Source organism: Malaclemys terrapin, chromosome 7, assembly GCF_027887155.1.
Source record: "Malaclemys terrapin pileata isolate rMalTer1 chromosome 7, rMalTer1.hap1, whole genome shotgun sequence".
Classification (NCBI taxonomy): domain Eukaryota; kingdom Metazoa; phylum Chordata; order Testudines; family Emydidae; genus Malaclemys; species Malaclemys terrapin.
The window spans coordinates 12,540,722-12,557,298 of NC_071511.1; the positions used below are offsets into that span (position 1 = coordinate 12,540,722).

The 16,577-nt window shown below is 39.9% G+C and overlaps 1 protein-coding gene across 6 annotated transcripts in view; it reads left to right on the forward strand.

Annotated features, from left to right (window-relative positions):
* CHL1 (cell adhesion molecule L1 like) overlaps positions 1-16,577 on the forward strand; it is a 194,347-nt gene that overhangs the window by 115,402 nt on the left and 62,368 nt on the right. For all 6 annotated transcript variants that reach the window (XM_054035093.1, XM_054035095.1, XM_054035092.1 and 3 more), the window contains 4 exons: positions 1,217-1,322; positions 3,219-3,409; positions 12,842-12,964; positions 14,521-14,691. In XM_054035093.1, coding sequence (XP_053891068.1) covers positions 1,217-1,322; positions 3,219-3,409; positions 12,842-12,964; positions 14,521-14,691 — 591 coding nt within the window. The remainder of the gene's footprint in view (positions 1-1,216; positions 1,323-3,218; positions 3,410-12,841; positions 12,965-14,520; positions 14,692-16,577) is intronic.

Consider the following 16,577-nt stretch of genomic DNA (forward strand, 5'->3'; position numbering starts at 1 on the left):
GTGTGTCTCTTACTCAACACTTTCATTCCCATAGAAGTCAGTGAAACATCATTGATTTCCTGTATGCATAGTAACGATGCACATTCATGCCACAGATGAATGAAAACAATATGTATCCATAATGGACCCAACAATTTACCATGTAGTGTATCTATGTGTAGTTTAAAACATGCCAGGTTATTAATTTAATCTCCTTCTTAAACTTGGTAAATTCAGGCAAACATGAAACATTAATGCTCTAGCAAGCAATGTGTAGGTATTGACTGACTTCTATGGGAATATTTCTATTGTGAGTGATAGCTCATCATTTCTGATTGCAATAAAATATATGTAATATTAATGGCTATGTTCAGAAATGTCACTAATGAAATGGACGGCGTGCTCTGGGAAGTGTATAATCATCCATATTCCATTTTATTTAAATTCGCATGTATGTTGCACATATTTGATTTATCTGAGGATTCGCCACCTGCTTGACTCATTAGGAGTGAGGGGGGAAAGTATTTTCTTCTAGTCACCTGGCTTTAAAAAAAATCGCTCACAAACTCTCATAAAACAAATCAGAGCTCAGTGCGGTCATGAGCATTAGAAAGTTAGCCTCCACATATGTTATCTTTAGCTTATGTTGGAAGAGACTGTGGTCTCTATTATGACTCTATGAGCCGGAGTCATGCAGGGACGGAGAAGCAGGAACACCAGGTATGTTGCGACTTTCTTGATGCATTGTGCTTTCAGACTGGAGAACAAGTTATGATGTTGTAGAGGGGAGAACATAGGAATGACAGAGCAGAATTTCTTCTGCTCATGCAGCTGCCATCACTATTCTACAGGAGTTTGATCCAAAGCCCATTGAGATCAATGGAAAAACACTAAATGACTTTAGTGGACTTTAGATCAGGCTCCAGTGAAGATCAATGCCTGAGGAGGGTAGGACAAGAGCCATATAATTACTCCATCCCATTTTACTCCCTCCATGTCATGGAGTTCTGCAGCCAAGTGCTTTCCAACCTCCCTTTTGGTGCTGAGACACTTGAAGCCCTGACTTCAGGATGCTGACAGTGTTTTTATCATTAGGAGAATATGTATAAAAGTGCATCTGAAATGTTTGCTGGGATAATGTAATGGGGTATGGCAACCTTGATCTCTTTAAATAATCTGAACTGTGTTTAGTTCTGTTTTGAATAGCTCTTGATCTAATCAAATGTCCTCTGTTCAGTTGCACAGGTTCCAACAATTACAGAGCAATCCATGACCCAAGTTGCATACCCTTTTGATGAAGACTTTACAATTAAATGTGAAGCTAAAGGAAATCCACAACCCATGTAAGCGTTTCTTTAAACTAGAGGCGTAATCAAAAGTTTGTTTTCCTTTTCTACCTGTTAACTGTTGCCTAAACATTGTTCTTACTTGGCAGGGAAAGGGAGAATTGATGCACACTAATCTGCTCAGAATCTGGGGGGTAAATTAAGCTTTGTGTTCCCTGTTAGGCCACCCAACTTTTGTTGCTTGATCTCTTCCACTCACTCCATGAATAGGGATTAACATGCCTTTTCCTGTTTGGAAATGTTTCATTTCTCAAGTATGTGCTAAATTTACCCCCAGGTTCACACAAGGCTGACTCAGGAGTATTACAAGAGTTCTGAGGTGTATAATGGCAATCGAAGGGTACCAGCTGTCAACTTGCTTTTCACACTGCTTAGCCTCCTCTCCCCCATGAAAATACCAAACTCGTTAAACCACGTGCCAAGTAGTCACATTTACATTTAATTTGATATTTTGTATGTGCCTAATATCACAACAGTTTTCTCAAATATAAGCACAGGATAATATTTTGCATCCAATATTTTTAATATAAATTTATGGGGTGGGGGGTTGTAATAAAATACTCTGTGAAATTTTACCAGTCAGGTTGTTTGTTCAATATGGATTAAATAATTTATTAACTAGCTGGTGCTCTGTGTATGTGTGATTGTGGCTGTAGAGTTTTGACATGCATTACTCCACAAAGTGAGCAAAGTTTAAAACTTGGTGTTTTTTTGTAAATATTACTGTTATTTTTATATTAAATAAGACATAGTCATTTTCAAGATGGCTCTGATTGGAGCTGTGCAGTAAGTTAACAACTAACTTGCCCTGTTTCATGTTTTGTTACTAACTGAAAGGTCATCCTAGGTTCACTGTTGCCAAGGTTTCCTAACATTCTGAATAGGATAGGTCAGAAAACAGAATGTCCATTCACTAAGACATTCTGACATTTTATTGCTCATTCTGAATGGGAGTAAAAAGTCAATTTCCCACAAAATAAAATTCAGGTTTTTTTTTTTTATTTGGGACCATCAAAACTTTTTGTTTCAATAATATAAAAATAGTATAGAATTTATATAGATATATCTCTACACATAATATTATATAAAAATCTAGATGAAACATTTCATTTTGTTAAGATAAGTGTTTAGTTTCCACTTTATAATTTCAATTAGTTCTTAACATTATTGAAACAAAACGAGAAAGTTGAGAGCCAACAATTTCTTCAAAATCAACGTGTTCCTGCAAAATGTCCAATAAAACTGCATTTTCCAATGAAAAACTGTTCAATTGGAAATTTTTCGACCAGCTCTACTTCTGAATGCACCTGGCCCAGTTTCAAACCAGATGGATTGAGTTATGGGTAAATAAGGTAGGTAAAGTTATGGGTTTGTGTCAAAATCACACCCAAATTGAGGTTTGTGTCAAAATCAAAGGCCACTTAAAATATCTCATGTTTATGTGCCAAACCAAGGGAAACTCAGTGGAGTCAACTAAATTTTTCAAATCTGTACAAGCCAGAACCAGTGAAATTGTTTGCTTGCATGGACCCCTCCCAACGAACAGCACCAAGTTTCTCATAGCTTTGGTTCTAATCCAAATTCTGTAGTTCCTTTCATTGTGGCAAGTATTTTGAGACTGTGACTTTCATTTATTGTCCTTGCCTTCAGCCCGGATTAATATTTTTGTGTCACAGTCAGTTATCTCAAAGTAGCATGCTCAATAGGAGAGCTGTGCCCCATAGCTAACATTAGCTACATTTCTCTTGGGGCCTGTTCCAGCACCATAAAAGTCAAAGGGAATTTTGCCATTCACTGTAATGAGTTAGGATTGGGTCCTTGATTACCATTATACTTGTACTATAGCACATTATTTTCCAAGTCCTTATGTTTAATGTTTGTATTACCTTTCAGTTTTAATTGGACTAAAGATGAGAAACCATTCGATCTACTATCCGACCCCAGGATAATTGCATCCAAAAATTCAGGAACATTTGTGATCCAAAATCAGGGGATCATAGCTGATTTTCAAGGGAAATATCGTTGTTATGCTTCAAATGAACTGGGAACTGCCATGTCAGAAGAAATTGAAATAATAGTTCCAAGTAAGTTTCTCAAATGAAATGCTGTGTTTCTTTTTGTTGATAAATTGCATAGTCAATTGCTTGACCATACTTTGGTTGATTATTTCTTCATGAAATATACTCAAGACCAGATAACCAATGTCAGTCAGGTTTATTAATATGGTATAGGAGAAAGGTTTGATATGATACTAGTCTCCAAAGAACAGCCCTGTGCAGTGATGTTACATTCACCTTACGCAGAAAGTGTGCACCCCAAGTTACATATTTCAGCTAATATAATTTATATGATTTTATAAATTAAATTTCTTTACACGTCACTAAAATCCATCTCATCAGTTTGTTACAGTTCCCTAACCTGTTGTTCTGTTCCTTTGTTGTTTTTGTTTTGGATATTAGCATTCCAGTTACTAATCTGTGAAGGTATAGCCCTAGCTTGTACTAAGACATAGAATAGATGTATCTTGATTTTGACAAGTTTCCTAGCTGCTTGTGCCAAATGCTTACTTCAGCAAATACAAGGTGTTATTGGGTACTTAGCATAAGTAAACAGGATTATGGTGCGGGCTAGTTTAGCTTACATCACTGTTACAATATTTGTGATTAATGTTGTTGGTGCTTAATGCATGCATGTATGTATGTATAGCCAGCATATATTAGTCAAAATTTTAATGAAGGGAGATAATATTAGATGCTATCTCAGTATAACAGTGAAGGTTGTTATCATATATGGCATGCTATGCTATTTATTTATTCTAGTGGGCATGGTGATATCAGCCTAAAAAGTGAAACTGAAAGCTATAGTTATTAATTTTCAGAACGTCCTATATTTCTCCTAATGTTCTCCATAACTCTTAGGGAGCCCTAAGAAACCGTCAAGCTTTTTCTCTGTTTAACCACAATATCCTCAAGAAATGTTCTAGAAATTACCATCCTCCTAACCAAGAATTCCTGTGGAGCTGTTTGCCACACTTGAGTCAGTTTGACAGGCTCTTGCAATGCAGCATTCTGACATTTTAAAGCACTGTCATCATGTTGTGTCCAAGCACCACCATGTTGCAACTTAATGACATTGTGTCAAACCATTAGCCTCTTGAGATGTAATGTCCCAATGGGATGACTTTTCACGGGCCTCAGAACTGATTTCAGACTTTTTGAATAGTGAGTCACTTCAAAAAAACACCTATGATCTGGGAATCCCGATGTGGTAGTTTAGCATATCCCTAGCTACTTCGTAATCACTCCAACCACTTGCTATTGAGCGGTATAAGGCACTTCTGTCCCCCGCCTTCCCACACCACTGACTCACTAAGTTTGTTCCTCAGCATTCCCAGCTCCTGTTTGCTAGGAATTATTTACCAAATCTGAGTAAGTAGCATGGAAGTTCAAGATATTACCACTGAACCATCAGTACCTTCTAAGTTTTCTAGTACAAATACTAAAGAACATCCCAAAAACAATTTAATTTAAAAGGAACTGGATAAATTATGTACATATTTTCACAGCTATATTAATTTGGAGAGCATTTATTATTCACTGATACTTGCTGAATACAATTCACCATGCTTTATCTCTAGAGAATAAGCCAGCAGGGCTGTTAGTACAGGCTTTTTTAATGGCATCCTCAGGAGAATTGAGTGTTCGGTGGCAGAAAATGATTTGCTTTGACTTGACTATTATTTCTCTACTGAGGCTATGAAAATAAACAACTCTTTAATGCCTTTTCTTTTCATTTTTCATAAAAGTCATAGCAGTTTTTTTGTTCTGTGTTTAAAACAGCAGTTTTGGTCATTCAGTGCCACCAGTCATAGTACTTTGCATTTCTATAGCTTCCTGCTATCAAAGGACCCCAAAGCACTTGACAGACAAAGGTCCCGCTGAGATCTGCATGTGATGGAGGCCCTCCACGTGCTGATTTCAGCCTTTGCCACGGAAGGGAGTGGTCACCTATCTCCTTGGCAGTATTTCTGGCCATTTGAGTGCAGAGGTAGCAGACAATAGGGAACATGTAGCATTCTTCTACCAGCCCTGTAGAAAAGTTTATGCGGCCTCTTTCTGTGCCATGCGCCATCTCCTAAAGGCATCTATAAATAGGGGAAAGCCTGGCAACATGGCTTCATTGGAGCTGTGCGGTCACAGAAGCTTAAAAGAGTCTGAGAAGGAGACCCAGAGAGTCCACATAAACTGTTCTGTATTGGGACAGACCCCCCAAGATACACAGGGAGCAGAACCTCTTGATCTTTCTGTGGGGAGAAAACATTTATTTCTCTCTGTCTCGATCTCATCTATCTCTGGTTTTATACTACTGCCTTTACCCATAGTACCTTCTGCATAAAATCAGAAACAACAGTGAAGTCCTTGGTGAACTTCATGGAGTCTGTGGAACTTCTTCCTTTTCAGGGAGATTCTTTCCTGATTGAATACTCTGAAATGAAATCCATGAGAGGAGTCTCCCAGGGTTTTCTTTTTTACTGACCAGCTTTTATGGATATTTTTTTTTTTCTTGGGAGGTGTGCTGTATACACTAACTAGCCAGTTAAGCCTCATGACACCCTGGCCACAAAGGTCAGGTGTGTATAGATAGGAATCACTTCACTCATCACTAAATTGCAGCTGCCTGTAGGGGTGTAACTCCTCAGCGCTGCACAACAGTTTGACTCAAAATTGTATTTTCAGTTGAACTGAACTGAATGTCATGGTATGAGTTAAAATGACCTAGTCATTACTGGAGGGGACACAGTAGTTGTTTAATGTCACCCAACAGTTTTGGGCAGGGTGAAAAGAGCAACATTGCCATTCAAAGCTCTAGGCAGAACACAATTATTCACTTTGGAATCTGGCCAGGGCACTGGGGTTGATACCACTACTCATAAGAAAAGTGCCGGGGGCCCTTTAATTTCCCAAAGTGGTGAGAACGTCAGTTTTATGTCCCTTCTAAAGTATGTCACCTCCAGCAGTACGAAGTCTTCTGATATTCTGGTGATCCACTGACCCTGATTCCAAAAGAAGAGGTACTTAAATATACAAAAAAAAAAGAACACTTTCCTTAGTCGATGCCTGTTTCTTGAATTTTGGAATGTGTAGTTGAGGCAGGACATGTGAATAGCTTGATATGTGCTGGACAAGACTTCTGTCATTGCAATAAGGGTGCTCATATTAGAAGTAGATTTTGATTCCCTTTATTGTATTGAACTGAATTGACCAAGAACTGTGGCAGAATCTCAATGCATCTTTATCTAAGCATATGTGTATGTTTCGTGTCCATACACAATTAAGTGAAAAAACAGGAATTGCGGATTACTATATAGTGCGACACATTAAATGCCATAATAAGACAAAGATGCAGACAACAACCACTGTACTACTGAACTTAGAATTCTGTTACTTTAATTATTGAATGTGCCCAATGTCAGAAGGAGAAATTGAATTCGGACTAGAAATTTAAACCTTTTGTTTAACTGATCACAAGGTAACACCACCTCGTTGGTGAAATGTACACAACATCCACTTACAGTATATTTATGGTTACTTTCCTTAAAACACTTAAAACTACAGGATAAAAGCATAGCATGAAAATAAATTAACCAAGAAATAAATTCACTGACAGTGTCTCACATTATCGATTGCACAGTCCACCTAGAAGGCAAAGCCTGTATCTAAAATTTGAAAAGGCATACTGAATTCTGTAGTGAAGAGACCAAAAGGATTCTTGAGTTGAGCTAAAATAACAATTAGCATTAAGGCACTTGGCAAAGGTGAATGATCAATATTATCCTCATTTTACAGATGAGAAAACAGAGTGGCTAAGTAATGGAGCAAAGTCACACAGCAGGTTGTGCACGAGCCGGGAATAGAACCCAGTTCTGTTGGTCACCCAATTTACCACTAATTCACTGTGATTATTTTGACCATCCCTGAGTCATTTATGGGGATAAATGCCCTTCTTCTTGGGAAAGGGTAATAGCGAAAACCTTGTAGGCAAGGACTGGCATCTACCCCATAGTAAGATGCCTTCCTAGATTGACAGCCAGCCATTACATTAGTCAGTTTAGTGTGGAAATTAGAAATCATTCCATAAATTAGCAGAATCATCCTTTGTAAACAGTTCAAGGACTGTAATGAGAATTACTAATTTAACTCCAAACTGCATAAGCCAGAACTGAAATTGCTACACTGAGACAGATCTCAGGCTGTGTCCAAGCTGTGCTCAGCACAGTGCAGCACAGGAAGTTATAAGTCACATTTATGTACTTCTGGTTTGCCGGCCATGGGGTTGATCCATGGCATAAAGAAGATCAACCTTAGGGCTGCTCTACTTACTGCTGATTATCAATGGCCAAGGAATGCTCTGGGTATTGGGGATTGCCAGGGAATAGAGATCTCCTGGCCATTGTCCCTTTAGCAGTTCTTATTCAAGACTGGGCAACAACAGTGTGTGTGTGCTCTCTCTCTGTCTCTCGCCAGTCTGCTGGTGCAAAGTGGGTATAAACCTGGTGGAGTCGGCCAGTGAATGAATCCTTCTATGCAGGTATATGAATCGGCCAATGAATGAGCCCTTCTGTGCAGGGAATATATAAAACCATATACCTGCATAGAAAGACTCATTCACTGGCTTAATTGCATCTGAGAATCTCCTCAGTGCATACTTCTCCAGCACAGCTTCCCAGTGCTAACTTCAAAGGCAAAAAAACCCAAACACATACACTCTCTCTCTCTCTCTCTCTCTCTCTCTCTCTCACACACACACACACACACACACACACACACACACACACACACACACACACACACACAAAACAGTGGGCCTTTTCTGATTCTCTTCTCACTTACACTGGTGTAAATCCACAAAGTCAATGGAGTGATAACTATGTACAACCAGTGTAAGAGTGTAGAACAGGCACCTTAATTACATCCTTCTCTAAACAGAGTTTAGACTAAAGCTGATAACAAACAGTTACACTGAGAATTTGTCTACACCATGGAGCCTATGTCAGTACAGCTATGCCAGTATAGCCCCTAGTTTAGACAGCGCCAGCACCAACAGAAGAGAGAGAGAGAGTGTGTGTGTGTGTGTGTGTGTGTGTGTGTGTATTGGAATGCCACCACCCTGAACAACATTACCCAAGTCGACAGAAGAACTCTTCTGTCAACATAGCTGCTCCGATGCTGGGGATTTTTGCAGCATATCTATGTCACTAGGGATTTTGGTTTTTTCACACCCCTGACCAATGAAACTATGCTGACATATCATTAAGTGCAGGCTAAGCATGAGTAAATCTGGACTAATCCCACTAAAGTTTAGAGTGTAGTGAAGTGACCTACGTAACTTCAGGTTTATACCAGTGAAACAGAACAGATTCAGGCCCAGGATCTATATTAAAAACACTCATTAGTTTTAGCATAAGATTCTTCCTCATTTTTCGCTGAGATTTTGAATTTTCTGAACATAGGAAAATAGGAGAAGGGATCCACAAGACATTTGCTGAATGTTTCCTCTCCCCTCCCCATTTATCAGTGGTATTTCAAAACATTCAAGTCTAATCTTGAGTTTTCCAGTAGCGTATGGTCATTAAATCGCAAGTCACTTTTGGGATTGGCTATGTCCAGGTTCACGACAGTGAGAGAGCAACAATCTGTCACTGCTTGGGTCACCATCAGTCTCAAGCAGAGAACTTGGGCACAGAAAATTTTGATCCTTATGTGTCTCAGTTTAATAACACTGTGGTATTAGAGAACTCAAGATATTACTTCGCAGGAATTAAAATGTGGCATGAGGAACCGTTCCCAAGACAGTTCTGAGTGTGTTATATATCACAGTGTGCTTTGGGAAATGTTTCCATAAGAGCCAGAATACAGGTGGACAATTTTTCATCTTGTGGCTCTTTTTTTTTTCTCCTGCCAATGGATTGTCTGAGCCATGATAGGATCCACCTGCTGGCATTTCAACAGGTCATTCTGAGGCCCATTATACAAGCTTGTTCTCCCCCTGTGTAATGAAAATGTGAGATGGAGTACCTTGGGCGATGAATGATTGTCTGGCCCTGCTCTTTATGTCCGTGTGTAGGCTGTTGCCTGTAATATCGACATGACCTTTTTGGTATATGTCATGGCAAACAGATTGATTGATTTCCAATTTCACATCATCCATTTGCCGTATGCAATTTCAAAATCTATCATCAAGCAGTACGTCTTGCATAGAGCTCAGAACCACTTACCAGCTTAGCTCAATTATTATAAATTCTGTGATCAGCCACAAATTGGTAGCAATCGTTTACATAATATCCAAGAATTAAAATGATGAATACTGCAAAAAAGTTACACACCTATATGCACTTAGGAGTGATATCACACAGCCAGTTCTTAAGATAATGTTATGCTCAAAAGTGCTGGTGGCTGCCTAGATCATGGAGTTGGTTGGGTTGATGGGTGTACTAAGCAACTTCTATTCAGGCTAACTGTGGGAACCATTCAATACCCGGGGTATACTGATAACTGAAACAATGGAAACCAATGCCCAGGGTCTGCACCAGCAAGGCAAGCCTAGGCAGTGGTCTGGCCATGCTGATTAAAGCTGATAACAAACACAGGGGCAGGACAGTGACTGAGGTAGGGTTGTGCATGTGTGCATGCTCCAGACAGAAAAGCTCTGATAGTGTGTCCCTGAGAAACAGATAAAAAAGAGAGCTTCTGGGTTAAGTGCTGGCTGAAAGAGACTTGAAACGGTGAGCCAAGAAGCTATCTCCTGTTGTTTTCTTCTGGTGGCAGGATTACATCAAAGAAATAACTGACTATCAACAGTTTCTCTTAATAAAAACAACCCACAGTGTCCCAAACTTGAGTAGCTGGTTGGGTCACAAAGGAGTAACAATATTATCAGCTTTTTTGGTTTTTAATAACTCCCAGAACACAGAATGTAGGAGAATTTCACCTTCCAGCTGATTAGACAGCGTGGAGAATCAGCAAGAGAATCAATTGGAAGCTGACCTAAATTCCAACCTAATCTGTTTACCTGGCAGGTTGACTCAGGAACTGGAATTGTCACTGGGTGTACCTTACAGGATTTAAGGAGTGAAGAAGCTATTGGAAGGAAGCTAGCTGTAGTATTCTCTCTATTAGGGTGACCAGATGTCCCGATTTTATAGGGACAGTCCCGATTTTTGGGTCTTTTTTTTATATAGGCTCCTATTCCCCCCCACCCCCTGTCCCGATTTTTCACACTTGCTGTCTGGTCACCCTACTCTCTATTGTCTTTCATGAAGTGGGTGAGATTCATGGGATCTCCATTTTATTGCTTGTTAGGGAACCCTACTCTGTTTATAAACTGGAGATTTTAAAAATTGTTAATCTCTCTGCCAATAGAAGATTGGTAGATATAATTTCTCATGATCCATGGTAGGTGTGAGAACATTCCTTCCATTTTCTCTTATGGCAGAGTAATGCCTTCCCTTAGGCCAGTGGTATCCATACACAATTCTTACTCAAGCAATCAACACCATGTTGTAATTGTTCCAGTTCAGACTAGCTAGTGTTACCACAGAAGGAAATTTAAGAAGAAACTGTAACTCGGAAACACTTCTCAGAGTCACAACATGCCCGTTCTGCTGGCATACATGTTGTAGGGAGGTGGCCCCGCACAGGAGCGGCACCAGGGTTTTTGCTGCCCTAGGCGGCAGCGCTCCTCCTCTGAGCATTCGGCGGCAGGAATCCTTCTGCTCCGCATCTTCGAGGCACTTCGGTGGCGGGTCCCAGAGTGAGTGAAGGACCCGCCGCCGAATTTCCGCTGAAGACCTGGAGCGGAAGGATCCCCCCGCTGCTGAATTTCCGCTGAGGGCAGCAAAATGCCTCCCTCCAAATCCTGCCGCCTTAGGTGACCGCCTAGGGTTGCCTAGTGGAAGCGCCATCCCTGGCCCTGCATAACCCACACACATCTCTCCCCTAATCCCTCCCAGCTACTTACTCAGAGTGGGACAGGAAGTATCAGGCATACAGCCTCTGTTTTCTCCTCTGCATCCAAACTTAAGATGCAAGTAGGTCCTGTATCCTGCTTCATCATGGAACTACATAGACCACAGTCTCAATCTATCTCGTAATATTTGTATGCAAAATCCCCAATAATCATTCAGTTCCTTAACTGTAACCTACAGTTGGATCTGGGCCAGATCCTCAGATGGTGTAAATGGAGTATACTGTTTTACATCAGCTGAGGATCTGGCACAGATGAGCTTTGACATTTAAACGTGTTATAATATGCAGTTGTGTTGCACTGGAGTTCACATTAATAACTGGTATGCAAAGCTGGCACTTTTTAGTATTTCCCTTTGGCTCTTGATGTTTCATTCTTAAAACTATTGCTTAATTATGTATTGAACTGACAGCATTGCACCTTGCACCAGTTTTAACTTGCCTCAAATGTAAGCAGGATTCAGTGCCTGCCCTGAAATAGTCTCAACTTGGTTTGCTTAAAGAGTGGTTACATTTAACAAATGAATTTGTTTGTTGCCTTGTGGCTTCTCTATGCTCATTCCAGGATAAAATCTTGCTCGCCCTGCTTGTGGATGTAGCACCAGTGCCTTCAGTGGTGGTGTTCGCATGAGGCTGGCAAACAAGATAGAGTCCTTTGCTTCTGTTTGCAGCTGGCTGGTTTGCAGCTGGCCAGGTGGCTGTTCCTGTCCTTTATACACAGTCCTTGTGGGTTTCTATTGACTTCAGTGAATTTTGGTAATTGAATCAGGTCCTAAACTATTGGTTCAACTGGTCTATATTTAAGAACCAGGTCCATTAGCCTTTGTGCATGTGAGTCAAAAGGAGTGCTTCAATGTACAAGGATAGCAAGATCAGACCCTAAAGATTATGTAGGGTCAGTCTGCAGCTGTGCCACAGCAAAGCTTGCACACCTGAGGTAGGGGGAAGCAAAGATCATCCTAAGCTACCTTTCTACCTTATCTAATTCTGGGGCTGACTGAGCACCAAGCCAGCCCCTTGCTCAAGTTATAGCAGCTGCCTAAAGGCTGCTCTAAGTTGCATTGCCTTATAGTTCCCTGGGAGCCATTATGCCAGCTAGGATCATCAAACTACAGTCCTGCTCTTGCTAGCCTCCAGCATACTCCTGGAGTAGTGGACAATAGAGGAGAAATGTATACTAAGATGGGTTGATGTAGAGTCATACATGCAGATTTTATGCCAGACTTCCCCTTAACATCACCATTACTTTGCTTTCCGTTACACCAATTCCTTTGTTCTTTGTGTACTACAAACTCTTTTGCTGGGATCTTGTCATCTTACTCTTTTTTTTTTTTTTTTCAAAAAAATGCGTAGCCACTTTTTGCTTTTATGCACATAATAATAGTACTTAATGCAGAGAACAAAAGGAAGGATATGGGGTAGATGTGCTGTTTGTATAAAAGGGGGCTAAGGATAAGAAAATGAAGGAAACGGTTTGTTTGTTTTTTGTCATAGGTGTACCAAAATTCCCAAAGGAAAAGATTGAGCCAATTGAGGTAGAGTATGGTGATGCTGTGGTTTTGCACTGTAATCCTCCCAGAGGAATTCCACCTTTGCATATCTATTGGATGAATATTGGTAAGTAACATTTGATGACACAACACATAACAGGCCTTTCTTAAAATGCCTGTCCAAGATCAGTTTCATGACAAATTCATAACTGATGAAAATTATAAGTGTAAGCGCTAAGGACAAATATATGGGTGGCATTGTAGGCAACCCAGTAAAAGCCTTTATTTAATGTGCAAGAGCAATCAAATGCACAAACAATATTATAAGGATGGAAATTCAGACCCCATGAAGTAACTGGCAAAAGTCCAGTGAGTTTTTAAAGAATGGGATATAAATCAATATTTAAAATGTTATAATGCCATGACATAAATCAAAGGTATACCCTCAATACGAATATTTTGTTTAGTTCTGGTCACTCCATCTCAAAAAAGGATATAGCAGAGGGATTTAAGAGAGAGGTAACAAGAATGGTTAGACACATGGAAAGCTACTGGGAATAATGGTACAGAAAGGTGAATCAGGTCGTCTTCGGCACCTTTCATAATGTATATACAATGAAACTGGAAGGCAAAACATTAAAGTTGATGAAATAAAATACTTTTTAACATAACACATACTTAACCTGTGAAACTCATTGACACACTTAACACTGAGTGCAAGAGCTCAGCAGGGTTTTAGAAAGGGCTAGACACACACAGATAATCAGAACATTCAGTTACAGTAAAGTGGATAAAATACACCAATAGTATAAACCATCCTGCTTCAGAAGGCAAGACAACCATTAATTGACAAGATTACGAATAACCTTTCTCTATTGTCCGGTTATGGCATAATTGGCTATTTTGGGGGATTCTGTCATCTTCTTTAAATGTCTAGGGTGAAATCTTGGCCACATAGAAATCAATGGCAAACTCCCATTGACTTTGGTGGGACTGAGATTTCACCCTTAGGATTTATCACTATCAGAGACAGGATTCCAGACTAGATCGATAGACAACTGCTCTCATTCCACATTTGGCTGGTTTAGCAATGAGCCAACAAAACCTTTGCATGTCTAGGAGTTACATACTATAAGGTGTACTTACAGGGAAGATAAGTTTGGGTTCTGCACAGTGGAAACCTAGAAATCAAGGCATCCGTGGCAGTGCTGCAAGTCTTTGTAGCTCTGAAACGTGCTGGGATTTTAAGTTTCAGAGTAACAGCCGTGTTAGTCTGTATCCGCAAAAAGAAGAACAGGAGTACTTGTGGCACCTTAGAGACTAACCACGAAAGCTTATGCTCTAATAAATTTTTTAGTCTCTAAGGTGCCACAAGTACTCCTGTTCTTCTTTCTGGGATTTTAACTGCATCATCCCCTAGTAATTACAGAATTAAAGTACAGGAACAAAACTGACTTTCCAGAGAATTCATGCTGTTTCTGAGAAAGTTTACTTAGGTTCTTGTTTCATAAACTCCCATTCCCATGGCTGTAAAAGGACACAGAGATTATGATTATGTTGCACCTCTTTCCTCTTTTGCATCAAAGTTCCATTCTGCACCTGAAAGCAAACACAAGATAGGAAGTGTAAATTGAGGGATGGCTAGATATTATTACCATATTATAATTATTTTTTTCTTGCTAGATTTACAACACATTCCACAAGATGAAAGGGTCTCCATGAGCCTTAAGGGAGATCTGTACTTTGCAAATGTGGAAGAAAATGACAGTCGAAACGATTATTGTTGCTTTGCAGCATTTCCCCGGCTGCGGACAATCGTTCAGAAAATGCCAATGACACTGATGGTTACACATAGTAAGTCTTTTAAAAATTGTTTTAACTCCCCCTTGTCACTGAATGAAAGTGTGCCATGTGTCTAACATGATTCTCTCTGAAGAAAATACATGTTAATATGCTTATTCCTGTATTATAAGCCTTGCTCTGAGAGCTAGATCCAACCGATAAAAAGCTTCTGCAGATGCTGGGCTGCAAAAGCTCTATTGTCTTCCTCCTGTTCTCCACAACTACGAAATCTAATCACGATGCATCAGGGAAATCAACTCCCTTCTCAGCCACTGAGTGGATCATTAGGCATTCCGTACTGCCTCTTCCCCCGAGCCTGGGTTTGCCTGGATATGGCAATCGGGCTCTGGAGAATGACATTAGGGAGCTGCAGTTAACATGATCAGGGAGTACTCCAGGTGTCCTATTATGCAGCAAGGTTCTTGTTTGGCTGACTGGATATTAGAGCACTTCAAAATGGCCATAACCTAGAGTTCTTGGTTTGTACCTGACAAGTCTGTTCCTGAGCTCAGCCATGGAGAGCCAATGGTACCATTTGCCTTCACTTCTATTAATAGTAATCAGAATATAACAGTAGTGCCCAAGCACCAGCCAAGGATGGTGCCCCACTGTGAGAGGAACTGAACGAACAATAGAAGATTATCCCTGCCCACTTTTGATAGGTGCCCAAGAGAAGGTAGAAATCAACAGAAGTCGTGACTGGTCCCTCTGTCTCTGAATGCACAAAATCACCTGTCACTTAGAAAAAAGCCTCACAAACCCCATTATGTTGTAAGTTACAAAAGCATCAGCTTTCATAATCTTGGGGAGAACTGGGTGTCAATACTTTCCCAGTCACAGGAAATGTACTCCTACTCTAGAGCAAGAGGAAAACTTGTTTGCATGGCTGCCTCTAGTAAGAAGTAAAAAGCATGGAGGAATTGAGCATAATATGGCATGAAAGGAGCTTTGCATTTCCTGACTGAAAGGGCAAATAGGAGACATGGAGCTGTTCGTTTTCTGAGTCGTGGCCATTGTAGCTACCCAGTTTTTGGCAGATGAAAAGAACACCAGATACGTCAAATCTTTTCAGTTTCCAAAAATGAGAAAAAGGTAGTTTCAGGTACTATGCCTGCATGTGAGTTCAAACCAGACAACAAAGGAAACAAAGTGACTCTATATACAGAATGTACAGGAAACAGTGAGATTGTGCTTTTGAAAGAAGCCAAACAAACAAACAAACAAAAAGAAAATCAGAGATAATATGGTAGGCCACGTTCTCAGGTTGGGGTAATCAAAGCTTCATTGAACTCAGTGGAGTTATGACAGTTTACACTAGCTGGAGAGCTTTCCCATTTTGCTTGACTCATTCCGTTGCAGTAATTTTAAGTGTCACTTGCAAGAATAAAGATGTTAAAAATCAATTGAGAATATATATTATTTTAGTCTGGCTTTGTCACCCTTCTGGTTTCAATAATATCTGACTTTTGGGGATTTATGTTTCCTAAAAAAAATCAGGGATATTTTCTTCCCAATCGAAAAACCTCAATATTTAACTTACAAGCCATATATTTTCTTGCTGAGGCAAAAAGATAAATAATTAACACTAAATTCATATACCTTAATACTTGGTTAATCCATCTTGAGGCCTCAGCTGGAGTACTGTGTCTAGTTCTGGGTGCCATATTTGAAGAATGGTGTGGACAAATTAGAGTCCACGTGAGCAACAAAAATGATAAAAGGTTTAGAAAACCTGAACGATGAGGAAAGTTAAAAATAAACTCTAGGCATGTTAAGTCCCGAGAAAAGAAGACTGAGGGGGGACTTGATAACAGTGTTCAAATATGTTAAGGGCTTTTATAAAGAAGATAGTGATAATTTTTTCTCCATATCCACTAACCGTAGGACAAGTAGTAATC